We start from the raw sequence: 27871 nt of genomic DNA, 5'->3' as shown, positions 1-27871 counted from the left end.
TACGAAATACCAAGCCTGTCCGAAAATGAGCGTCTGTGAGCCATTGGTATGCTTGTAGCAGTATCGAGTCAATGTAATGTTGCAAGACAATTTAACGTTCACAGAAACACCATTTGGTGTCTATGGCAACGTTGGCAACAGACGAATGCAGTCAGAGACCATCCTCGGAGTGGCAGGCCACGCATAACCAAAAATCGACAAGACAACTGGATTTGAACAACACACCTACGAAATCAATTCCAGCCAGCAACAGTGACTGCAAGAAGCATCCCTGGCCTTCGAAGAATATCTTCACAAACCGTACATCGTCGCCTCAGATGTGCAGGGATTGTCGCCAGAAGACCCGCCAGATATCCCATTTTGACAGGAAACCACCGTCAGGCATGTCTACAGCGGTGCAGACAGCGTCTATGCTGGACGGCCATGCAGTGGGGACAAGTTCTATTCACTGACGAGTCTATTTTCAGCTCAGCCACAGTGATGGACGGATTCGAGTGTACCAATGTCGAGGTGAACGTTACATCAATCATTGTGTCATGGAAGAAGATCGGTTCGGGGGCAGCAGCGTTATGGTATTGGGTGGGATTACAGCAAGACAGGGGACCCGTTTGATGGTTGTAGAGGGAAATCTCAACGGACAGCACTACCGCGACAAGATCATCGGCCCTGTTCTACCGTTTTTGCGTCGTCATGGCCCAGGCATTACCTTTCAACATGACAATGCCCGGCCTCATATTGCTTGACTTGTTCGGATTCTCTTCAACAAAACAACGTTAATGTCATCTGGCCGGCTCGCTCCCCTGATCTCTCACTAATCGAGCACATGTGGGATGAGATGGATCGGCGCCTTCGACGTCAACCACATGTTCCCCAGCCACTCCAGGAACTTTGAAACATGCTCCAGCAGATATGGACAGATATTCCACAGGACTTTGTGCGACGCGTGGTCCATTCCCTGAGATGAAGATCGCAACCAGAGGTGGACACGCACGCTATTGATTTGTAAATTGACATTTTGGCATGTTCGTTTTTTTATTAAATCACGCATTTTCCGAAGTCAGTATGGCAAATTAAACCATTTGAACACTAACAGGAATCTTTTATATGTTGCAAACCAAAAATGTTTCAGATTTGGTAAAATACATAACTTTGCATTAAATCAATGTCACAGGAACTTTTGTTGTTCAGTATAATTCACAACCCCATAAAGTTTGCACCGTAATGATAAGAATCTAGCACATTTTCAATGGAAACTGATAGAGTTAGTTGTTGTTATGCAGGTGTTGTGCTACCTGTTGATGGAGTTTTTGTTGTTGTGCAGGTGTTGTGCTACCTGTTGATGGAGTTAAGTGTTGTTATGCAGGTGTTGTGCAACCTGTTGATGGAGTTAGTTGTTGTTATGCAGGTGTTGTGCAACCTGTTGATGGAGTTAGTTGTTGTTATGCAGGTGTTGTGCAACCTGTTGATAGAGTTAGTTGTCGTTATGCAGGTGTTGTGCTACCTGTTGATGGAGTTAGTTGTTGTTATGCAGGTGTTGTGCAACCTGTTGATAGAGTTAGTTGTTGTTATGCAGGTGTTGTGCTACCTGTTGATGGAGTTAGTTGTTATCCAGGTGTTGTGCAACCTGTTGATGGAGTTAGTTGTTGTTATGCAGGTGTTGTGCAACCTGTTGATGGAGTTTTTGTTGTTGTGCAGGTGTTGTGTTGCCCGCTGATGGAGTTGTTTTGCGGGTGTTGTGCTACCTGTTGATGGAATTGTTGTTGTGCAGGTGTTGTGCTGCCTGTTGCTGAAGACCAGCAGCCATGTCAGACCCTGGCTGACATTGAGGGCGGTGAGGACATCGTGGTCATGTCCTGTAGTGACAAGCTGCTCCGCTGGAACATCCTGGGACTACAGGGAGCACTGTTCTCTCACTTCCTACAACCTGTCTACCTTTCTTCAATCATAGTAGGTATGTCAACAACCGGCAACTTAAACCCCACTCTTGCTCATCTTATGTCAACCAGTAAGTAATAGTTCTACTGAAGAATTTCTATGTGTGTTGCCTAGTTTCTTTATTTTGATATGCAACGTAGTCCTGCCAAATATTCATTGACCATACATGTATCTCATTCTGTAGGCTTGACCATTATCAGTCAAACAGCCGAAATCCAAAACGAGGCTTTACCCACATGCTGTTGTACTATGACATCATGGCCCCCGAACACTGCTGTGTGTCTCTATGTGTGTCGGATGAATGTTGTGCCTTATCATGCAATTTCCACAGCCTCCATAAGGATGCCGGTCTATTGAAACTTTGAATAGTAGGTATTCAACGTGATGAAGGACCCTTTTGTATGGAAGGTGAACATTTTCATTCAACATGTTACAGAAGATCACTTGCAACTGTCAACTGTCAAATGGTCCATATGAGCATATAATTCACACAAATTGATAAAAGAAGTAGTATAGGGAATGACAGTTCTGGCTCACTGCAACCTAGGCCAGATTCATTCCCCAATAATTCTACTACAGAGGTAATTTATTATACAAACGCCACAATGCGATCCAATGATCGTCATTGATTGTTTTAAAGAAAGATTAATATTAATTAATAATGGATAAAATTTACTAAATTTACTATTTACTGAGGATATTGGAAAGGTATAGGGGCAATACAAAAACTAGCTGCAGCAGCTAAGGTATCTAAAGATGTTGCCAAGGGTTTGTTAAGGAAACAAGCAATATGTCAAATATACTTACCAGCCCCATGTTATATACTGAGGAAGAAGTTTCATATTCTAACAACAAAGAAGTTCATCAGGCTCACCTCTTGTTTCTTCCTCATAATAAGGTAAGACGCAAAATGTATAAATACACTTTAACCGTAGTATACTCACATGCAAAAGAAACGCAAGTCAAGTATGCAGTATACATGTTTTTTATTTTCAACAGTAAAGACAAGAAATACTAATACGGCAAGATTGACAAAAATTTGACTGAAGACAGTTTAATGGATTAAAAGGCAGATGACATAATTGTTTTTTTCAAATGTTAAGGGCTTACACAGTTTCGGGTCAATACCCAAAATGTCAGTCAATACCTGGTGTGACCACCATTAGCATTGATCACTGCCACACATCTCCTGTACATTGAGTGGATCAGGCCCTAGGGATCCTCCTGCACACATCCAGAGCACCTGTGCATAGTACATCGGCAGTTGTAGGGACTGGGCGCACATTGTGCAGACGCCTTTGAACCTCATCCCACAAGTGTTCGATAGGGTTCAGATCAGGGCTGAGGGCCGGCCACGGTAGAACACGGATGTTGTGTTGTTGCAGAAAGGCCATGGTAGCTCTGGAAACATGGGGACGAGCGTTGTCCTGCTGGAAAATGTGTTGTTGATGTTGTGCAATAAATGGAACAACGTGGGGTCTGATCACTTGGTCGATATACTGCTGAGCAGTGACGCCATGTCCCCGACCTTGACCAGCATTCAAAAAGCACATGGGTCCAAGTCTCGCATTAAGTCCAATCCCTGCCCATACCATGACGCTAGGTCCACCCCATGGATCCCTTTCCACAACGTTTCTGTCAGCAAAACGATCACCACGCCGCCGCCAAATTCTGACTCTTCCGTCTGCATGGGAGACACAAAAGCGACTTTCATTAGAGAAGATGACACGCCTCCACTCACGATGACGCCAATTGTGATGACCCTGTGCACACTGAAGTCATGCTTGTCGATGCCGTGGTTGGAGAACAGGACGACGTGCTGGTCGGCGACATCTGAGGTTGTTGGAACGGAGACGTTGGATCACTGTGTCCCGTCTAATGTGTCAATTATGTGTTTCTATGGTCTGTCGAGCACTTTCACTTGCAGTTAGGAACAGATTTCACTGGTGTTGACAGGTAATCTGCTGATCTTGTCGAGGTGTGGTGACCCTAGGACGACCGCTCCGAGGAAGGTCATCTGTGGTCTGTGTAGCATTGTATCGATGCAGGAGACGGTAAATTGTGGTTATGTTAACGTTGAAATGACGGGCAACATCTTGGACAGACTCTCTAGCTTCCAAACGTCCGATAGCCTGGTTTCTCTGAATTTGAGTTAGGCGTAGAATTGTTGACCAAGGAGTGGTAGGTCCAAGAATCGGCCACAGTTTTATACCCACTACAGTTCGTGACAGTTCGTGCATTTTCGATTTCGCAGGAAATTGGTGCATGATACTCACATATTCATTGAAATGGTGCGTTTTGGCGATGGGGCTTCCAAAATGCAACCAAAAATATTAATAACACCATCAGGCTTCACTACATGCTAAAACTCGTATCAATTTATGGTTCCATGTTTGTTACCTATTTGCTTAAAACCACTTTTGCCTGTGAGTATATGTGGCTAGTTGCTACAAGGAGGCTGAGCCATTAACCTCAAAAGATACAACAGAAGTAGCTAATGCACTAGGTCACATATATAAACACAGGCTATCAATGAAATTTTAACCGCTAGCTAGTATTTTATACAATTTAAATCATCTAACGGATTACTACTCATTAATTTTGCTAGATACGATGGGTTTAACATCATTAACATCTATTTTGGAATTAATATCCATCTTCCAAACTCTTAGATATTTGCCAAAACTGGCTGTGGGTTCAAATCTTAACTCAACTGGTTGATTATTATTATCAACAACTGGTTGATTATTATTCAGTAAACACGGATTCTCCCCAACCTATTCCTCTCATTGATGTAATCCCTCTTCCTAGCGTAAATAATCTGGTTTGTCGGCCCCTTACATCTTGCATAAACAGTAATGACCTTTGACCCCTATCCTGCATACAGAACATATGTAGTTAATATTTCCCTGCCTAAGGGATTAAGAATGAAAACCGCAGTATAGACCGACACACCTCTTGGCACAGTTTAGTGGCTTCCCAATGAGCGTAAATCGACACCGGTTTAACATCATGGTTGTTATACAACTATCGTATCATTTGTCTAAATGCAAATTAGACCAAGCTGAGGCATCGCTGCTATTAATAGCATAGCTAAGAATAGCCACGGTTGACAATCCCAGCACTATTAACTCTATCTCGCGGTCTTTCTTTTCTTCTGATGGTGTATAAAACTGAGTGAGTGTTGGCTTTGTGCCATTTGGATCAAGTGTCTTCCCGTAAACAAGGAAGTATTCAGGCATGGCTGTTTCAAAATCCTTAAACGTTTGAATAGAATGATTTTGTTTACGAAGTTCTTCATTGATAAAATCAAGCCTCTGCATTCTTTTCCTGGTCCATTGTGATTGGACTGTTTCGAGTTGTTCTAATGCTTAAATGTGTTGTTTATGCTCCTCTCCTCACATAGAAGAGAATAAAAAATTACTCCCCGAAAAAGCTAGAGCATTAACAATAGCTCCACCGACCAGTGCTGTGACAGTGCTGCGACACCTTCAACAGTGGTTTTGTTGCTGTACAGGGCTGCCACACTTTTGACAGTGGCTTTTTTGCTGTACAATGCTGCCACACCTTCTACGGTGGCTTTGTTGCTGTATAGTGCTGCCACACCTTCTACAGTGACTTTGTTGCTGTACAGTGCTGCCACACCTTCTACAGTGGCTTTGTTGCTGTACAATGCTGCAACACCTTCTACGGTGGCTTTGTTGCTGTACAGTGCTGCCACACCTTCTACAGTGGCTTTGTTGCTGTACAGTGCTGCCACACCTTCTACAGTGGCTTTGTTGCTCTACAGTGCTGCCACACCTTCTACAGTGGCTTTGAGGCTGTACAGTGCTGCCACACCTTCTACGGTGGCTTTGATGCTGTACAGTGCTGCCACACCTTCTACGGTGGCTTTTTTGCTGTACAGTGCTGCCACACCTTCTACGGTGGCTTTGAGGCTGTACGGTGCTGCCACACATTCTACAGTGGCTTTGTTGCTGTACAGTGCTGCCACACCTTCTACGGTGGCTTTGTTGCTGTACAGTGCTGCCACACCTTCTACAGTGGCTTTGAGGCTGTACAGTGCTGCCACACCTTCTACGGTGGCTTTGTTGCTGTACAGTGCTGCGACACATTCTACAATGGCTTTGTTGCTGTACAGTGCTGCCACACCTTCTACAGTGGCTTTGAGGCTGTACAGTGCTGCCACACCTTCTACGGTGGCTTTGTTGCTGTACAGTGCTGCCACACCTTCTACGGTGGCTTTGAGGCTGTACAGTGCTGCCACACCTTCTACAGTGGCTTTGTTGCTGTACAATGCTGCCACACATCTACGGTGGCTTTGTTGCTGTACAGTGCTGCCACACCTTCTACAGTGGCTTTGAGGCTGTACAGTGCTGCGACACCTTCTACGGTGGCTTTGTTGCTGTACAGTGCTGCGACACCTTCTACGGTGGCTTTGTTCCTGTACAGTGCTGCCACACTGTCATAGAGTAACAGTTTAAAACAATAAGCCACTCCCCGAGATTTTCACTTAAGCGGGGGCACGGGTGGCCCAGTCGTCTAAGGCGCCGCGATTCGCTGTGCAGAGTTGTGTCCCTTGGGCACGCCAGAAATCTATGATTGTGGGTTCGAATCCCGGTTCGCCCCGATTATGTTTCTAGGTTTGTCAGCACCATACCCGTGCTCGTGGGTTTCACCGAAGTGGTAAACGTCTAAGACCTGCATCACTTCGGGCTTTCCTCCCACATTAAGCTGACACGCCGTGATATGACTGGAATACTGTTAAAAGCGGCGTTAAACCCAACTCACTCACACTCACTCCACTTAAGCATAAGAACTGCTCCCTTAAAAGGGAATTCTGGGAACCTTGATCTGGCTGCTTCCTCCATGAATGTAAACACTCAAGAAGAGTAAATGTACATCTTGATTATCCCTCTAATACTGGGTTGTCTTGTTGATGATATGACTGTTTGTAGTCTGGGGTTACCACATATATTGGCGACGAGGTCAATTTAGTGCGTTTGTCGTGCCGGCGAGTAGTAACAACGATCTTGGTCAGACCACGTGCGTTCGCCGGGTATTCAAAACAACATGGCTACCTTCGGCAAAATAGATGAATATGATTCTCAGACTGATGACTGGAATGAATATGTCGAGAGACTTGGACATTATTTCGCAGCAAACGAAATTACAGATCAGGGTAGGAAGCGTGCTATTCTACTGAGTGTGATCGGTGCGAAGTCATACAAGTTAATACGGAACTTGTCTACGCCACAGAAACCTGGCGATCATTCTTATGATGCGTTAGTACAGCTGATGAAGTTACATTTACACCCGAAACCCACTGTTATGATGAGAAGGAGGAGGTACAATATGCGTGATAGACAGCTAATGAAAATGTATTGGCATATGTGGCTGAGTTACGTCGTTTGGCATCGACATGTGAATACACTGATTTAGAGACTCAGTTAAGGGATCGTCTAGTGTGTGGTATCAACAATGAAGCAATGCAAAAAAGACTGTTAACTGAGAAAACATTGGACTTTGCTAAGGCTTACTCCTTGTGTTTCGGAATGGAAATGGCTGCTAAGGAAGTGCATGATATTAAAGGGGGAGATCAGATGCCAAGGCCAGTGCACAAGATTATAGAGGAAAACTGGAGAAATAATGCAGGCAGGAAGTGTGATCGCTGTGGGGGCTCAAATCATGTCAGTAGTCAGTGCTATTACAAAAACGCTGTGTGTAACAACTGTAATAAGGTTGGTCATATCCAGCGTGCTTGTCGCTCTCGAAGCGCCATGAATGATAGATCTTCAGGTCGTGGTCACAGCCATGGTCGTGGTCGCGACAGGGGCCGTGGTCATGGTCGTGGTACCCATTACAAGGACAACAGATCTTCCACTAATCATGCTAATCGTATTGACGATGTATCTCAGGAAGACGAGAACAATGAATATGGACTTTTTAAGGTAGAAACTCAACATGCTCAAAACGGATTGAGTGGTAAGCGACACAGAGTGGAGCCCTATCTCATTGAAGTGTTAGTTAATGGAAAAAAGGTAACTATGGAGACCAACAGTTAACCCTTGACGAGGAGTCGACTGACGACTATAAACACTCATCTTGGCCTCTATCAGTACCAGCGCTTACCCTATGGCATATCGGCAGCTCCAGCCATATTCCAGCAAACTATGGAGTGCTTGCTCAAAGACATTCCCCATGTCTGTGTCTACTTGGATGATATTCTTGTCAGCGGGGCCTCTGAACAGGAACATTTGGAAAACATGAAGGAAGTCCTATCCAGACTTAGCAAAGCTGGTCTCAGATTGAACGCACAGAAGTGTAAATTCATGGTCGGCTCAGTAGAGTATTTGGGTCACAAAATAGATGCCCAGGGTTTGCATCCCCTTGACGAAAAGCTGAAGGCTATAGTGTCGGCTCCAGCTCCACGCATTGTTGCTGAACTTAAATCCTTCCTTGTACTCGTGCAGTATATCAGCGTTTCTTGCCTAATCTCGCCACTACCTTGGCGCCCTTGCATCGGCTTCTCAGGAAAGAAGTTACATGGTCATGGGGAGCTCAACAGGAAAAAGCTTTTAACATGATGAAAGGACATTTGTCTTCTTGTGATCTCTTGACGCATTATGATCCCCATAAGAAACTTGTATTGGTGTGTGATGCATCTCCTCATGGGGTAGGCGCCGTCCTCTCACATCAGTCTGATGGTGGTGTAGAGAAACCAATAGCATTCGCATCCAGGTCTCTGTCACAAGCAGAAAAAATTTATTCTCAATTGGATCGTGAAGCTCTAGCAATTATATTCGGAACTAAGAAGTTCCATCAGTATATCTACGGGCATTCCTTTTCTCTGTTGTCAGATCACAAACCCCTCGAGAGCATCTTCAGTCGGGACAAGGGTATTTCACAGATGGCATCGAGCAGAATTCAACGTTGGGCATTAACCCTCTCTGCAAATAACTATACAATTGAGTACAGAAAAGGTACTTCCCTTGCGAATGCCGACTGCATGAGTCGTCTTCCCTTACCATACACACCACCAAATCCACCTCTACCAGGGGACACAATCCTCTTACTGGAATCAATGGATGCTTCTCCTGTGAAATCATGGCAAATTAAACAATGGACAGACAGAGATCCAACCCTTTCCAGAGTGAGAAATTTCCTTCTTTCTGGATGGCCAAGCATAAATCTAGAGGATTCTTTCAGTCCTTTTGTGAAAAGGAAACATGAATTGAGTGTCCTTGATGGCTGTGTTTTGTGGGGCAATCGTATTGTTGTGCCACCACAAGGTCGAGAGATTCTTGTGAATATGTTGCATGAAGCTTATCCAGGTATCTCGTGCATGAAGTCTGTAGCTCGTGTATTCGTATGGTGGCCAAAGATGGATGATGAATTGGAACTTAAGGTGAAAACCTGTTCTGTGTGTCAACAGTCTCGCCAGTACAAGCCGAGGCTTCGCTTCACTTTTGGGAATGGCCTGAACATCCATGGAGTCATTTGCATTTAGACTATGCCGGACCCTTTCCTGGGTAAAATGTTCCTTGTGTGTATTGACGCACATTCTAAATGGTTGGAAGTGTTTCCAGTGAACAGTGCCACATCCACTGCTACAATTGATTGTCTCAGACATATGTTTGCACTTGTTTTACAAGTGAGGAATTCTCCGTCTTTATGAAACGTAATGGCATCACTCATACATGTGTGGCACCGTATCACCCTGCCTCTAATGGGTTAGCAGAAAGAGCTGTACAAACCTTTAAATCTGGCATTAAACGTATGACTGGGGGCACATTGGACACAACACTTGCAGGGTATTTGTTCAGATACAGACTTACCCCGCAGACTACAACGGGGTTATCTCCAGCAGAATTACTTCTTCGAAGAAGACCGAAGTCTCATCTCAATCTTCTTCATCCAGATATGAGCTGTAAAGTTAGGAACAAACAAGAACAGCAAAAGTCAGTACATGATGCACATGCAAAGGACCGTCACTTGCAAGTTGGAGATCTTGTGTATGTGTTAAACTTTCGTCCTGGTGACAAATGGTTGTCAGGAATCATAACAGAGAGAACCGGTCCAGTGTCGTTCCATGTTCGCCTTGACAATGGTGGTGTTGTCAAGCGCCATATTGATCACCTGCGTTTGCGCCATGTTCTGACGCATGAAAGCCAACATGATAAATCAGTTCCATCAACGCATGAACAATCAGTTCTACCCAACAAGTTACCTATGTTGCCTGAACTTGGCACCATTCCAGTACTTCCGGGTACCCCTCAACTGCATGATGAAGTTACTTCTACAAGGCCCGTGCCATAGCAGGTCCTACCAGAGACACTATCTCCTACTCAGTCAGATTCTTGTGGTGCACCAGAATTTCATCGTTCTTCCAGACTTAATCTAAAGATTGCTGCTGAGTAATGAACTGTAATGAGAATGTGATGTATTTCACACTATTTGTCGCCTAAGTGAACCATCATTGATTGATAGTTTTGATCTTGTTATTGGTTCCTTATTCAGACATAAGCAGGTGCATATCCAGTTATCTTTAATCATTAATGCAAGTGCATATTCAGTTAAAGTGTTCCAGTTATTGTGTGACATGAGAGACTCTAAGTAACATCTGGAACAATATTGGTTAATTTTCATTTAATTTGTTCCAATGAAGATGTGTGAAGAGACACTTTAATGACATCTTCTGGAGCAATTGTCAGTTCTTTCTACATGTGTAGATTCGTTTTGGTAGTTTCTGTTTAAAGTGCAACAAAACTGGTGTTTTGATTAATATATATCTCCCCTAATTTTTGTACATGGTATTGAAAATTTCGATGTGCAAAACGGAATTTGACGTTTTTTCAACACAACATAAAATGACTGCTTTCACCAAGTAAATAATGTCTTGAATATATAAACAATTAGGTAGTTTATCGTGTATCTTAATTGGACAAGACACGCACCTGTTTGGCATCAATTTACGTAATGAAATACCCAAAAGAATATTTCAAAACAACCAAAATTATATTCAATATTGGACATATATTTGTTCATTATTATGTTATTATTTCCCTTCATCTCGTCTCAGAATTAAACAATATAAGATGCGAAGAAAGCTCTATTGATAAAGAATTATCAGGATAATTATATAAGGTTGAAACAATATAATTTTTACTATTCCTGGAGAAATAAAGTAAACAGTTTAATATCCTGTGATCACAATATTGAAAAAAGAATGAACCTATTGATTATATAATGCAAAACGAGAGGAATAATTGTTTGTGACTAACGCTCACCTGGCGAATCGTTAGATCTCACTGTTCTGTGTATCAAACGACATAAAAAAACAATTCCAAGACCAAGACAATTCTTTCAGAAATGTGTGCATATATTTTAACGAAACATATTATTCATTTTGTTAAAGTAATATATTCAGTTTTAGTTATAAAAAAAATGAAACGGCTATTCATGGGCATTGGTTATATGAACTTATAATATTGACTATTACACATCCCAAGAAATACGTACATGCTGCAGTTACATTTACACTTCATCTTGTACCACTTGTCAAAAGGAAAGACATATGGTATTTGATGCTATAAACCTATCAATTCTTATGTAAACAATGTTCAAACAAACAGGAGATTATCAAAGGTTGGTTCATACATGTTGTGGCCTATATTTCCGTATGATATCATTTTGAACATTGACAAATATCCAAAGTGAAATTAATTGTGTGAAAAAATGTATAAAAGATATGCAAAATCTACATCATAACTGAAACTGTAAACAGCATGATACAATGAACGAATAGACAAATGGATAGTTCGAAATAGGAGAAAATGCTACACTGTGTAAAATCTGAATTTTGCTTTGTTTACATTTCAAACAAGTGCAGTTTTTCGAGCACAGCGTTCGTTTTCACACCTAACTTATTTTGCTTGATTTCATCAAGGCACTTTGTATTGGTGACAAAGACCATTAGTCATTTGATTCTCAAATGTATGAGGAATTCAAGGATGTTTGTATCGCAGCTAAGTTTGAAATATACGTGATGTTACAAGCGTCTCACAACTGTTGTACGTGAAACATGATTTTGTAAACACTATCCAATATGACGGAAAGTTCATTTCGGCATTCGTGTTTGCACATTTTCCAAAACATTCGAAATGATTCTATGGTTATCGGCGACTTTTTAGAATGATCATTGATGATTTGATAAAAACCAGATTCCCATGATCACTAATATGCTATTTTTGAAATTCATTTCTCCGAGTAAATATCCGAAATTTAGATTTCGAAACATGCTGTAAATAACGCCGTGAGTGTTGATTTAGTAATGTGTAAAAAATGGCAACATTTACGATGTACCTTATTTTCAGGGGTCATTTTCAGTACTTTTGCTTGGCCTTAAATGCCAGTGGATGATATCACAAAACAGGGAATTTCCCACCTTATTCAAAACTGTGAAGTGGGTGTGGGTTATGTATTTTGAATTTTATTCGACTTCAAAGTGAGGGTTGTAGAGGAGGGACATTTATGTCCCTGTGACCAAGGGGTTAAAAAAGGTCTGTACATGACCTCTGTACATGATGGAGGAAGGGTATGTGTAGTATTAGCAGTAGAATTACAATATAAAGAATGAAATATCATGGTGTAACATTTATACTAAGTTATCCTATAATAATTAGATCCACATCAAGTGCTTTTATGAGTTACCATGGTGTAATATTTGTACATCATTTCATAAAATAGTTTAGCAAGTAATACTTATCATCAGGTAAAATGCATATATAAAATATCAGTAGTTACTTACTTACTTAATATATTGTAGATTTTACGTGCGCTTTCCGACTGCAGCGTATTTCGCACACGGGCCCGGCCAAGCCATTTAATGTGTTTCCGAAAAGGGGGAAAAGTTGTTTGGCAATCCAGTAGGGGTGTTTTAGTGGTTGCTTATATAGAATTTGGGAATTTTGAGATTTGGAATAGATGCCGATGGGGTTGGGGAGGAGAACTAAGGGAGCTGGGTATGGTGGATGTTTGTTTGTTTATGTGATTTTGATTTGGTAGGTTATTGTGTTTTTAGATGCGTTTTATTAGTTCCGTTTTTATTAAGAATACGCCTAAGGCCTTGAAGTTTTCTAGTTTATTTTGTGGGTTTAGTATTGCTTCTAGAGTGAGAGCCTTGTTTAGATTGAGGGTGGTTTGTAATGCGGTTCGATGTGTTAGGTAGTGTATGCAGTGGATGAGTGCGTGTTCTGGGGTTTCTGGTTGTTTGCAGTGTGGGCAGTTACCTGTAGTGTGTTTTTTTAGGTGGTTATTTAGGTTGGTGTGTCCTGTTTGGAGTTTAGTGATTACTCTGTCGATTTTTTTGGATGGATGGAGAATTTTTGGTTTGGTTAGTGGTTTGCTGAGCACTTTTTTGATTTGGCTATTTGAATTTAGATATAGGTTATGCCATTTTTTTGTGATTTTTTGCTTGTTTAGTAATGTTTACACTTTTAATTTCTGATTTTGAGATGGGTAAGTTTAAGCTTATTTCTGGGATTTTGAGGGATAGTCTAGCTGCTTTATCGGCGTTTTCATTACCGTATATTCCTACGTGGGCGGGTATCCACAAGAAGGTTATTTGTTTGCCTGCCTTAGTTAGGTCGTTGGAGCTTTTAAGTATTTGATTTATTAATTTAGGTCGGTTTTTGGTATTTTTGTTTTGGAGGGCTTGCAGTCCACTGAGCGAGTCGGTAAGTATTAGGATTTTTTTGGTGGTTTTTGGATTCTTGATTATGGAGGGCTGAGGCCATGCCCATTAGTTCTGCCGTGAATATTGATTGGTTGTTTGGGAGTCGGAAGGATTGTGTGGTTTTAGTTGGTTGTGTGGTATGGACTCTGAAACCTGTGTGTTTGGAGGTCGGATCTGAGGATCCGTCCGTGTAAATGTGACACCAATTTGGCCAATTTTATGCTAGTGTGGTAGTTTTAGCTATGTTTGGGTCGGTTTGTTTATTTATTTGGCTAGCTAGTGTTGTGTCTATTTTGGGTATTTTAAGTTTAGGGGTGAAGATATTTGATTGTTTGCAGTTTTGTTTAAGATTTTTAATTTGGTGTTCATTTAGGTAGTTTGTTATTCTTTGGGATATTGGGGTAAGTAAGGGGTGTTTACAAGCTAGAGCTTGGTTTTTGGGGCTGATGTTTTGGTTTATTAAGTTTTGGATGAGAGGGTTTGATTGGGACGCGGCCCAGAAATTTAAGCTTAGCTGTTCCCTGCGTAGACTTAGTGGCATTTCTCCTGTTAAGGCCTGAAGTGAGGTGTAGGAGGTGCCATGTTGGGTGCGTGTAATTAGTTTGAGTGCCTGATATTGTATTGAGTCAAGTTTTTTAGATAGAGAGTTGTTTAGGGTGTTGTATATGGTGCAGCCGTAGTCTAGTTTTGATCTAATTAGTGATATGTATTGAGAGAGAGGGGTATCTTTGGATGCTCCCCAGTTAGAGCCAGTTAGGCATCTTAGGGTGTTTAGGTCTTTACTGCATTTAGTTGTTAGGTTTTGGATGTGAGCATCCCAGGTGAGATGTTCATCGAAAATAAGTCCTAAGAATTTGGTTTGTTTTTGAAATTTGATTGTTTGATTGTTTAGCTGGAGGATTGGGGAGGCGGGTTTCATGTTTTTATGTTTGAATACTATTCCTGTTGTTTTTTCTGAGTTAAGGGAGAAGCCCCATTTGTCAGCCCATTGTTGTATTTTATTAAGAGATTTTTGGAGTAAATTTTGGACCATTTTCATCCTTTTAGTGAGGATCCAGATGGCTCCATCATCCGCGAATTTTGATGTGTTTACTTTAGGGGATAGGCCCTCGAATAGATCGTTTATCATTATATTGAAGAGGGTGGGGCTGAGGATACTGCCCTGTGGAGTGCCATTTTCTAGGGAACATTGGTCCGATATATCAGTAGTTTCAGTTATAGCTTTTTAGACAGATGCTAGCCTAAGGTAATGGGAGCGCATCTCCTAGACATACTATTCAATAAAACAAGAGTTACGTCTACATAGTTTAATTGATTCGAAGCTTTTAGATAAATGCTAGCCTAAGGTATCAAGATCCCATCTCCCAGACAAAAGATATGTCTACATAGTCTTATAGATTACCTTGAACTATTTTATTTAAGTAAATCTGTCATCACCTATATTAGAATAACATTCAGCAATTACTTCAATTTAGACTCATTAAGGATTAGCCCCCATACAAGCTCGTCTATAGTGCATTAAGGATTAGCCCCCATACAAGCTCATCTATAGGACATTAAGGATTAGCCCCCATACAAGCTCGTCTATAGTGACACCATAATCTCTTTCAAAGCATCCAGTAAATATGTCAACAAGATTAGTGCCTGTCCAACAGGATTAACAGGATTAAGTATTCCCCTCTGTCTAGCCATTCATTTAGCATAGGGCACAACCCATCGTGTATCAACCAATCATATTCCATTTTATTGTTCTAATTTTTGTTAAATACATACTGTAGCAAAGTTTTAGCAGAGAAGGGGTTTGACTCTCTTACCAAGCAGACCTCTCTCCCACAGCCCAGAGTGTTGTACCGACTCTCTGTGGCACCCTCAGTTATTTTCTAAGTATAAATTGTAAATTGTTCATTGTTAATTGTTCTTGTAAATAAAATTGTGATTAGTCTCCTGTGACTCCAGCTCTTTGCTGACTAATTCCCCAAGAAAACCAGCACGCCATTTGGAAGGGTTTTGTTCATCGCATAACAGTCCATGATAGAAATATCAAAAGTAATTTGTAAAAGCAACTTCCATTATAACTGATGAGAAGTTTATGAAAGTTAACATGATGTCCATTATCAAAAGCTTTATACATATATTGACCTGGACATAAGTTCAATTTCTTACATAGTTTACAGTTGAATTCAGAAAGAAGTTTGGATCCAGAAACAATCACAAACCTGTTGCACTAACTTGTATTCACAGTAACACTTTTCTTTGATATTGAACCAATATATTGTTTGCGTAGTGTACTTGCCTTAATGTTATTCCATGGCAATCCAACATGGAATGATCCCGTATTGACAATATACAGTCAAGTCCTGTTAATCCGACATTGTTGGTTGCATATGATTGTCGGATTAACGAGTATGTCGGATAAACAAAATTAGGTAGTATAAACGTTCATTATCGAAAATTGGACAACTACACGATAGATAACAATACGAACACGTAGGAAAAGGGAAAATGAAATATTCATATTGTTGTGTTACATTGTCAGCAGAATATGTTTTCTAATCATGCAACCTCTAAAACAAACCTACTGTTACGGACTGTATGACTGATTCAAAATTGACCGATTTTTAAGTCGCTAATTTGAAACTAGTTTTGCGATGCTTAAGAAAGCTGCTTTCTTAAGGGCTAATGATTTCCTGTTAGTAATTTCATTGTTCGGTCAAAGGTCGTTCTGATGTGACCTGTAATGGGATGTCCTCAGCGGTAGCGAGAACTTGTATCTGATTTTAATGAGATTGAGGTAATCTAGGCACGTTATTAATCCTGTTTTGTTTATTCGCATCAAAACATGGGGCTGTGTACTCGCGGGCAGATGACCACGGAGTACGCTGATCACTGTGACGGATTAACATGACTGATTAATGAGTGATTTCAGCGATTCGTTGCAAATTAGGTGTGTCGGAGTCGGAGTGGGAGACTGTCGGATTAACGGGTCTAAATAGCACTGATTAAATCGGTTCCCATCATTTGTGTCAGATAAAACCGATTGTAGGATTACCGAGTGTCGGATTAACGAGACTTGACTGTACTTCTACAGTCTCTCACGGTTTATTGATAGTTCATGTTGATAGATGATTATATATAAGTATCGGGATGAACATAATTTATCATTTGAAGGGAGTCTCACCGTACTGTTTTAGAAAATTGGGGCTGGTGGTCTTTTCACCATGAGTCATGGCACTACCAGCAAAAATTGGGAGTGGGATAAGTGCTCAAAGATGAGCCTCAGATGTGACACAACAGAGCTTAAAAACAATTGATGTTGGCAAATAACTTTTTTCATTGAGAGCTATTTTGCAGGGCCAGATGGGTTGCCCAAACAAGCATTTTTCTCTAATTGTAAACTTATGTTTTCTTGACATAGGCTCAAAGTTTGACCATGGCCACTTTTCCCGTGCGGTGTGTTGCCGTGTATATGATGTGTTAAGCGAGAGTTTGCCGCCGACATATCACATCAACCATCCCCGCCTTCATCATGTCTCCCTATCCTTCACTCACCACTACCCTGATGGACAACATGCTACCTCACTCAGTGTCAACTGGTCAGAGGGAGATGACAAAGTGGAGGTCACAGATGGCTTCACAGGGAAAACCACTCCAATGTTGGTACAATAACAGTAACATTTTCATTTGCCAACTATTTAAATACAAATCCTTCTTTGTGTACCTGCTATGGATATATGTTTCTTTGTCATAATTCAAAGGGTGTGATAGTTAGGAACATAAGAAAGAAAATAGCATCATACTGACCAGTTAATTAACAATTGAGGAAAAATATAGCAAATTTAATCAGCCTAATCAAATTTAGATGAACACATTGGAACCTGGCCAGCTGACACCCTTCAGAGGAACATATAGGAGCCTGGCCAACTCACACCCTTTAGATGAACACATTGGAACCTGGCCAACTCACACCCTTTAGATGAACACAAAGGAACCAGGACAACTCACACCCTTTAGATGAACACATTGGAACCTGGCCAACTCACACCCTTTAGAGGAACACATAGAAACCTTGCCAACTCACACCCTTTAGATGAACACATTGCAACCTGGCCAACTCACACCCTTTAGATGAACACAAAGGAGCCTGGCCAACTCACACCCTTTAGATGAACACATTGGAACCTGGCCAACTCACACCCTTTAGAGGAACACAAAGGAGCCTGGCCAACTCACACCCTTTAGAAGAACACATTGGAACCTGGCCAACTCACACCCTTTAGATGAACACAAAGGAACCTGGCCAACTCACACCCTTTAGATGAACACATTGGAACCTGGCCAACTCACACCCTTTAGATGAACACAAAGGAGCCTGGCCAACTCACACCCTTTAGATGAACACATTGGAACCTGGCCAACTCACACCCTTTAGAGGAACACAAAGGAGCCTGGCCAACTCAAACCCTTTAGATGAACACATTGGAACCTGGCCAACTCACACCTTTTAGATGAACACATTGAAACCTGGCCAACTCACACCCTTTAGAGGAACACATTGAAACCTGGCCAACTCACACCCTTTAGAGGAACACAAAGGAGCCTGGCCAACTCACACCCTTTAGATGAACACATTGCAACCTGGCCAACTCACACCCTTTAGAGGAACACACAGAAACCTGGCCAACTCACACCCTTTTGAGGAACACATTGGAACCTGGCCAACTCACACCCTTTAGAGGAACACAAAGGAGCCTGGCCAACTCACATCCTTTAGATGAACACATTGGAACCTGGCCAACTCACACCCTTTAGAGGAACACATAGAAACCTTGCCAACTCAAACCCTTCAGAGGAACACATTGAAACCTGGCCAACTCACACCCTTCAGAGGAACACATTGAAACCTGGCCAACTCACACCCTTTTGAGGAACACATTGAAACCTGGCCAACTCACACCCTTTAGATGAACATATTGAAACCTGGCCAACTCACACCCTTTTGAGGAACATATTGCAACCTTGCCAATTCAAACCCTTTAGAGGAACATACTGAAACCTGGCCAACTCAAACCCTTTTGAGGAGCTTATTGAAACCTGGCCAGCTGACACCCTTTAGATAAACATATTGGAACCTTGCCAACTCAAACCCTTTAGATGAACATACTGAAACCTGGCCAACTCAAACCCTTTTGAGGAACACATTGAAACCTGGCCAAATCACACCCTTTAGAGGAACACATTGAAACCTGGCCAACTCACAACCTTTAGATGAACATATTGGAACCTGGCCAACTCAAACCCTTTAGATGAACACATTGAAACCTGGCCAACTCACACCCTTTAGAGGAACACATTGAAACCTGGCCAAATCACACCCTTTAGAGGAACACATTGAAACCTGGCCAACTCACACCCTTTAGATGAACATATTGGAACCTGGCCAACTCAAACCCTTTAGATGAACACATTGAAACCTGGCCAACTCAAACCCTTTAGAGGAACACACAGAAACCTGGCCAAATCACACCCTTTAGAGGAACACATTGAAACCTGGCCAACTCACACCCACTTGAATTCTTATTGGTTTTATGCTTGTTTCAAACTATGATGGGCCCGAGGACCTCCAATTAACTAGAGATTTATTTGATTATTAAATCAGATATATAAGACCTTGCAGTGTATATGAAGTAGCGCTTGATGTTGTGTACTTGTCTTTTACAGGTCCCCATTCAAAACAGGTGCTTCAATGGCCAGTAGATTGTGCAAAGCTGGTTTCATGGCAAGATTTCGTGAAGTTGCTAAAGTTGCTGGGAAACCTTATTTATTAATGGTTTCTACCTTTCATGAGGCCAAACAAAGGGCTGGTGAATACCAGGTAGCGAAATGTGCGATGTGTGAGCACTGTGTGCAGGCTGGCATAGGATGCTGGGTGGCTAAACCTGCACAGATTGAATTCTTCTCTAAGTGACCCTCACCTAACTCATGCGTCATAGACTCAACCAGCATTTGCAACGACCAAGCCTTAAATAATTTCAGACATTTCAGTCTGTAAAAGATCTACTGTCAAAACGCAAGCGTACAACCTATGTCACACATGGAATAGCCACAATTGTTGTGACAACAATAAAGATATACAACTGAACAGAATGTTCTTTACTTCAAGCATGACAGCCATTTAAGAGACCAAGAACAGCTGTTGTGCAGTTGTGCATTTTAAATACTTGACCACAGACTGTCTCTGTGAAACTTTGGCTTTAGATTTCATTGCCAGCAAAAGTAGTTCAAAGGCTATGCCTCAGTAAACAGATTTGGACTTTACGTAGATAAGCATTAATATATTATTACCATTTCAGCTCAAATTGAGCTCATCTGAGCTTATGTCATGGCAAATTGTTTTCTATCTGTCCATCATCCATGTGTCTCATACTTTTGTCATAATTCCTTTGAATACCCTACCTTTATTGCATCATAGCCATAAATTCCTGCTTTGTCTGTCAATCGCACTGTAAATTCCCTTAAATTTTCAACAGACGTCCTCGTCATTGCAGACATATCAAGAGTTGTGAGGATAACACTGTCCTTTACATAAAATGTAATTGCACATGCGCAGGGCGGGAAAACAACATTGCTTTCCTGTATGTCAATATCAATTATGATTTTGATCTCATTTGGTTTTGTTATTTCAAAATGTATTCTTGAGATCATATTGAAGACAAGTACAGACAAGGTGAGAGCAGCTTGCAGCATATCAGGAATATAAGAAGCAAGATCATTCCTGTAAGTAAGTTGTTAGTAACATAGTGTGAAAGAAGGAATCTTCCTCCCTTTTGCACAGGGTGCAGAAAGGATCAACTCATTGAAGATCCACACCCCTCACAGAGTTTAACATACAGTGTGTGTTTCTGCTTCTAAAACATCACTGAGAGACACTTGGGGATTCAGGTGTGTCTCATCAAAATCAATCTCTCCCATCACTTTTATCCTGAATCATTTTTTCTAAAACCACAACTTCATCCATGTCAACGCTAATCGATAAACATCTATTTTATGGTCTCTGGACGTACCATCTCTAAAAATCATGATAGAGAAAAATCAAAGATTATGAAAAAGCAGGTCATTGTCAACTACGGGTCATCATTCATTTGTAAGGCAGTGTGAGTAAACACTAATGTCATAAGCAAGTATGCAAATTGCTGTCTTACATGTCATGTGAGAAAACTCTGCACCACATGCTTATCGTCACAGAGGGTAAAGAACAAATATCAATTCGAAATACTCCACTGCAGTGATGACTTAGAACAGGCTAAGATGAATCAGAGCAGACTGACCTGACCTTTTTGTGCTTCTTCATTTTTTTGACAAATTATATAGATGTGCTATTGTAACTGCGACAGTGAGGCGCATGAAAATGTATCTTCAGAGCAAGTGATCGCATCACTACTTCTCCATATAGCACTTGGAGACGTACAACCCGCAAGGAATTCCGGGTAGGAAATGTGAAAGGACCTGATGAAATTTTGCCAGTGAGTTATTCAAAATCTCTGGGCTTTGAGCAGAAGAATACGATGAAATACTGATTTCTTCGGAAAGGTAATAGGCAGACAGGCCATCTGCAGTATCAATGAATGATGTGACTGACTGTAATGAGTCAATCGATGTTAGAGAGAGTTCGGAACAAGTGTGTGTGGTCTTGTGACGTTGAAAAGAAAACTTCTTCACAAATTTACCAAGATGATAGTTGAGAGGGCCAAGTTAAATTATCTTGACTGTCAACAAGCAGACGTTAAACAAAAGTACCCCTATCAACTGGTTTGCGGCAGAATCAGACACGTTACCCCAGATGCAGTACGAGACCAGCCCATCGGTACAGGCCCACAAGCCCTCCAGGGAGACACCCTACCAGTACCAGGCCCACTAGCCCTCCAGGGAGACACCCTATGAGTACCAGGCCCACTGGACCTCCAGGGAGATACCCTATCAGTGACAGGCCCACTATCCCTCCAGGGAGACACCCTACCAGTACCAGGCCCACTAGCCCTCCAGGGAGACACCCTATGAGTACCAGGCCCACTGGACCTCCAGGGAGATACCCTATCAGTGACAGGCCCACTATCCCTCCAGGGAGACACCCTATGAGTACCAGGCCCACTATCCCTCCAGGGAGACACCCTATGAGTACCAGGCCCACTATCCCTCCAGGGAGACACCCTATCAGCACCAGGCCCACTATCCCTCCAGGGAGACACCCTATGAGTACCAGGCCCACTATCCCTCCAGGGAGACACCCTATGAGCACCAGGCCCACTATCCCTCCAGGAAGACACCCTATGAGTACCAGGCCCACTATCCCTCCAGGGAGACACCCTAAGAGTACCAGGCCCACTATCCCTCCAGGGAGATACCCTAACAGTACCAGGCCCACTAGCCCTCCAGGGAGACACCCTATCAGTACCAGGCCCACTGGACCTCCAGGGAGACACCCTATCAGTACCAGGCCCACTAGACCTCCAGGGAGATCCCCCATCAGTACCAGGCCCACTGGACCTCCAGGGAGATATCCTATCAGTACCAGGCAAACTAGCCCTCCAGGGAGACACCCTATCTATGTGCTTGGAAGGGATGTTGCCTACACATTCCCCCATTTGGTCTCTCCTAGACAGAGGACGAAAGGAAGATAGCGGACACAGACTGCGTGATTATACTCATAGCTCTGGCATGGCCCAACAGGACGTGGTTCCTGAGAATACCACCTCTCCCAGTGGAAGAACCTTTCCCAGTACTCTAGGGTTGCGATCTTCTGTGTCAGCCAAGATCTGACATATTTTATGGCCTTATCATGTTCTGGTGAAAAGGGGTAACTTAGCCAGGTAGAACAAGAGACGACTAGTACAATGTACACAGATTTATTTACATGAACATTATATATATAGGTAGCTAAGTATAGGATATAAACCGCCTCTGCAGGCTATCCGTGAAAATAATGCAGTCCGGCAAAGGAAAAGCCCCCGACAGATATGAAGATACTTTTTTGTTTACTTGACATAACTTTAATTCTGAAATTTCAATTGTAGCACTCGAAACTTCTCAGTCAAAAGCGCACAGCTCGAGAATCCCGTGGGCAGAGGGATTTTCAGAGAAAAGAACAACCTGTTGTAACAATGGTAATGCATCACTGGAGGTTTATAATGCATATATATACAATGACTTCCCAGAGACCAAGCATGTTTCTAGGAAGGCGAAAGCAAAGTCTGTAGACACTTACTTACTTAGTATTGGAGATTTAATTTGCGCTTTCCAACACTATGCGTATTTCACACACGGGTCGGCCAAGCCATTTAGTGAGATTGCCAAGGAGGGTGTGTCAGAAAGGTGAGGCAACTGACATGACTGCTAGATAAGCTTGTGTAAACAAACAGTGACCACACTTGACATGGTATTTAGTTTTGTGTCTGTTACATTGTTTAGTGCCTATTTTGTTGTGAGATTCATTGTGAGACCCATGAAATGGGACTGCTTTATTGTTTGTTGGAACCTGACCACCTGACCATCCTGTGGTTTTTTTCTATACAGAGATTATTCTTCTGTGGACTGCTGCTAATTGTCCCTAGGGAAGTTTAGGGGGCCACATTTCATTAAAAGATGAAACGTGAAGGTCATGGGAGAGAAAAACGTTTGTTACACTTTCTGAAAAAGTCCAAAGGAATCAAAGCCAGCGTTCAGATTTTTGTAAAATGATTGTGTCATTGTCATTTTCTGAGGCATGGTGTTGTTTTGGAAATCCTAACATGTCAAACGTGAGTTGCCTTTCAACAGAGGTTGTATCATATTTTCTTGTGTATATGACGCTAAGATAATTGACATAAGAGTATCCAACAGTGGTCTTATTCCATATGGACCTGAGGAATTATTTTTGGCACATGCAATCAGGTCAAAGTCATGAACTAGATAAATCTCACTCAATTGCTTGTGGTTAACTTTCTCAAAGTATTGCATGTATAATTCAACTTGGTATATACCTTCTCCAGGATGTGGCCCTACTTTGAAAAGATTTTGACAAATAAGTAAAAGGTCAAGGACAGCGTTCCAGTTTTTATAAAACTTGGTAATATCATTTACAGTTTCTGAGATATTTGTTACCTTATTTGATGCAAGATATTTATGTAGGAAATGTATCTTTACAAATCGTAGCACTTCCCATATTATTGCTATGTCAATCCAAGGTCAAAGACATCTTTGAGGTTACTGTGATACATGGCTCTGTCATTGCCAGTTACTGTTGTTCTTTTACTTGTACAATCCTGAGACTTGGGTAACTCAAGAAATTGTCTTAATGAAGGTCATGGTCTGGAGGTAATGTTTTTTGGACTGGAAGCTTTGAGGAAATGGTGTGGGCAGGGCTGTTTCTTTTTATGGCAATTAAATGCAAACACCTACAACAAGACATGTAGTAAATATGATGGAAGTCCAAACATGCCATGAGTTTTACCTCACTTAACTGCAGTTTGTAAAGGGGAATGTTCTGTTTAGGGGGCTACTTTGAATATTCACTTTTATTAGACAAATGCACTGCAACTTTCTGTCAACTGAGCTTATGCTCTGGCACATTGCCTGCTGTCTGTCTGTCAAAGTCATAAACTCAAACTGAAGCTGAAACTTCGCATGAATAATCCCAGCTGTGCTGTCTCTAAAAGGTGCTCACAAAAATCTTATCCAATTTTTGACATGGCAACCATATTGAAATGGTCATGTATGCCTCTGCATTATAAAATTTTGTATAAAGCAAGTATGTCCTGTGCTCAACAACACATTGTGTATCAGGGTGTTGACAAAGTTTCAACCTTTGAAGCTTCTGAACTGAATGAGCAGAAATTTGGCATGCAATTTTCTTCTAATCTGGAAAAGATGGCAATTTTTCCATGTAATACTCTAGTTTAGAGTATATTTCATGATGACACAAACATTAAGAATACAAATTGTGAGCTACTGACCCTTATGGCTCGTTTCCCTATATCCCTAATTGTGTAGTGGTGAACTAGAGCCTTTTGATAGTTTGGGATTTTAAAAAAAATAATATTTTTCACGTTTACATGGCAACAAGTTTCATATAATTATCTACAACAAGTATTTGCCATTGCTGTGGACATCAATGACTTTGTTCTCTTGATAAGAGTTAAATGTGATGTGATCATTATGGTCATAACTTGGAGATAATATATGAATGTCAGCTTATTATTTATCACATTACTTCTGGGAAAATTTTGCCCCTCATTATTTACATGACAAATAAGGAATTGCGGAATCAATATAAAATAATGAAATTTTCATTGTGTTCGTTGAAAATCCTGCATTCTGATTAGCTGAATTGGTCATGTGTTATTGCATTCATTTCACCATAAATGTAAAAAATTAAGCCACACCCACTGAAATGGACTACTTTTGTTACTACGGAATGTCAGGGAATCCCAATATTACAGTCGAAGGAATTCCCTTTCTGCTCACGTGTATCGTCATGCACAGGACATTTAGTGAAATTCAGGCATATTCATTGTCCAAACGACCCTTTAAGACTGAAGGCCAAGAAGGAATGAAACAGCAAATGTGCAGGCTCGCTCACTGCGGTTCAACAACTCGGTTCAACTGTTTGAATCTAGCGGTAACTGACCATGTCATTTGAAACCACCGCCTTCTCCCGGACATATTTGTTCAGGCTCGTGACACTGTGACTGTTACACTGCTTCTTGCCTCTTGTCTTGATTGACAGGTCCTATGAACATTGTTTTGATCTAACTCTCCGTTGATTGGCTATTCACTTTGTAGGCATGTCAGGTTATGTGCATAAATTGAACAATCAACTTATTCATGTCACGCCTCAGTATGTATTCCTACACCTGGAATGTTTATCAATCTTGTCATTTTTGTCTGCTTTGATATACACAACTGTTTTTGGTTACCCGGTAAACTATTGTTGATAAAACATGTTTTTGTTGTGCAAACTGATGTGCAAACTTTTGTTAGAATCTGCTATGCGGATTCATACAGTTTGCACATCTGTTTTTCGATTCATACCTCAATGAACTGAAGAAAATACACATTCAATCCTTAAATGTTAAAGAGGTTGAAGTACTTCATCATTATGGCTGTACAAAACCCTTATTTTCATGTAGAATTTTGTTCTATTCAATACCAATACATGTTCTTTCTTTTGATAGAAATGGTTCTAGTTTTTTTTTCTAACTGTGATAATGTTATGGATCTATCATATTCTGACTTAGGGGGTAGCTTAGCCAGGTAGAACAAGAGACATCTAGTACAATATACACAGATGTATTTACATGAAAAATACATATATATATGTGGCTAACAAGTCTATACAGCAATGGTGAGCATGCATAGATTTCCTAGGGACAGAGCATGTTCCTTGGAAGGAGGCGAGAACAAGTCTGTAGTAGCCCAAGGAAATTGGTGTGCTCCTTAGACTTATTGAATACAGAGGTAATTAAGTTGTTTTGACAACGTTACTTCAGGGAAATGTTTTTACAGTTAGAATGTGGGTATTAAGTTTTTTTGCATTGATTTCTAGCCACCTGAAATTAAGTCATAGCTTACATGGCATCTCGATTAAACATTGTTTCAAAAGAGATAATTATTGAATGTTTGGGTTTGTATGACAGGTATTTATGGTTTGATATTCAGGTGGTTTATATGAATAATTATCATTAAAGGTTTTCTTACAATTATTATAGTTTCAAGCTTTAAGCATTATTTCAAAACGTATGTTCATATTTAATGTCCATGATATGTCTTTGTCCATTTTCTGTCCGTTAGCACTGAAACCAAATCTCATCTTCTCAAATCTATTGAACATACCAATGTTGTTTTCACATGAGTGAGTGAGTGAGTATGGTTTTTGCCGCTTTTAGCAGTATTCCAGCAATATCATGGCGAGGGACACCAGAAATGGGAATTGAACCCGGGTCTTCGGCGTGACGAGCGAACGTTTTAACCACTAGGCTCTGCGACCGCCCCTATTTCCACATTACATGTGCTGCATGTGTTTAGAGACTTTTATTTTGAATAATTCTAAATGGCCTTATTTTGGTGAGAGAGAAACAACATTTGTGACATCCTATTCTTTTCAGAATCCATTGGCCATTTCTGTATATATATTTCAGATTTTCAGAGGATATTCATATGATTTCTTAACAATAAAGAAGTAAGGTTTTTAAGTTTGAAAAGTTAAAAAATGCCATGGTACTTGTTAGAAATAAGGTTTATGTGTTCAGTTGAATTTCCAATTTTGTCAACCACAATGTTGAAACTTGGTGTGTTCTGAATTTAAGTTTTATGTTGCAAAATTGTGAAACATTATTCCACTGATTGTTGCAAATTAAGAAATATTATTAAAATTGTATACGGGTTTCATATTGCCAATACTTTCATCCTCATTGTTATGCTGAATTTGGTTTGTTGGTTTGTTGTTTGACGCGGCACTCAGCAATATTCCAGCTATATGACAGCGGTCTGTAAATAATCGAGTCTGGACCAGACAATCCAGTCACTGATACCACACAATTGGGATACGATGACGTGCATCAACCAAGTCAGCAAGCCTGACACCTGATCCCATCAGACGCCTCTTATGACAAGCGTAGTCGCCTCTTACGGCAGGCATAGGTTAATGAAGACCTCTTCTACCCTGGATCTTCATGGGTCTGTTATGCTTAAAGTATGTGAGTATCGATGCTGACACAAATTTGTTGAGTGGCCTTGAAGCTGTTGACTACCTATCATGCTGAGCTACAGTGGCATGTTGCTATCTTTTTATGTAAATATTTAATACAGAAATTACTTTTTTTAATATCCTCATGATTTAAACATGATGGCGTCATTAGAAGGCACAGACATGCCAAAGTTCAGTTACCTCAGTTTTGGAAGAAGTGATGTTCACAGAGCCAGAAATGCATTTTCAGAGTATTTAAGAGCATGGTTAAAACAGAAATGTCAAAATTTAAAATATCCATTACAAACATATACTACCCTTCATACTTACTTTGAAGACCCTACCTCTATTTCATCATAGCTAACATGTCTTAAATTTGGCAAACATCACAAAAATATCATCGTCACTGTCATCCACCCCAACCAGTTGTTAAGCAAGGCTGTACCTTATGCAAAGACCTTTGCACATGCCAGGAAATGTCA

At 41.1% G+C, this 27871-nt stretch overlaps 1 protein-coding gene across 6 annotated transcripts in view; it reads left to right on the top strand.

Moving 5' to 3' along the window:
* The window catches only part of LOC124119294 (adenosine deaminase domain-containing protein 1-like), a 129546-nt gene extending 102455 nt beyond the window's left edge, over positions 1-27091 (top strand). For 4 of the 6 annotated variants that reach the window (XM_046481757.2, XM_046481758.2, XM_046481759.2 and 1 more), the window contains exons 10-12: positions 1769-1951; positions 17088-17325; positions 19391-27091. In XM_046481757.2, the coding sequence (XP_046337713.1) occupies positions 1769-1951; positions 17088-17325; positions 19391-19637 (668 nt within the window). In that variant the 3' untranslated portion in view covers positions 19638-27091. Of the gene's footprint in view, positions 1-1768; positions 1952-17087; positions 17330-19390 lie in introns of those variants that run through there. The other 2 variants (XM_048381183.1, XM_046481760.2) reach the window with 2 other exon arrangements.
* Positions 27092-27871: the final 780 nt, after the last annotated feature.

The sequence above is a fragment of the Haliotis rufescens genome, unplaced genomic scaffold, assembly GCF_023055435.1.
Source record: "Haliotis rufescens isolate VD_foot unplaced genomic scaffold, xgHalRufe1.0.p SCAF_36, whole genome shotgun sequence".
In the NCBI taxonomy this organism is placed as follows: Eukaryota; Metazoa; Mollusca; class Gastropoda; order Lepetellida; family Haliotidae; genus Haliotis; species Haliotis rufescens.
The sequence above is the reverse complement of the archived record's forward strand: the minus strand, read 5'-3'. Positions and strand labels throughout refer to the sequence as shown.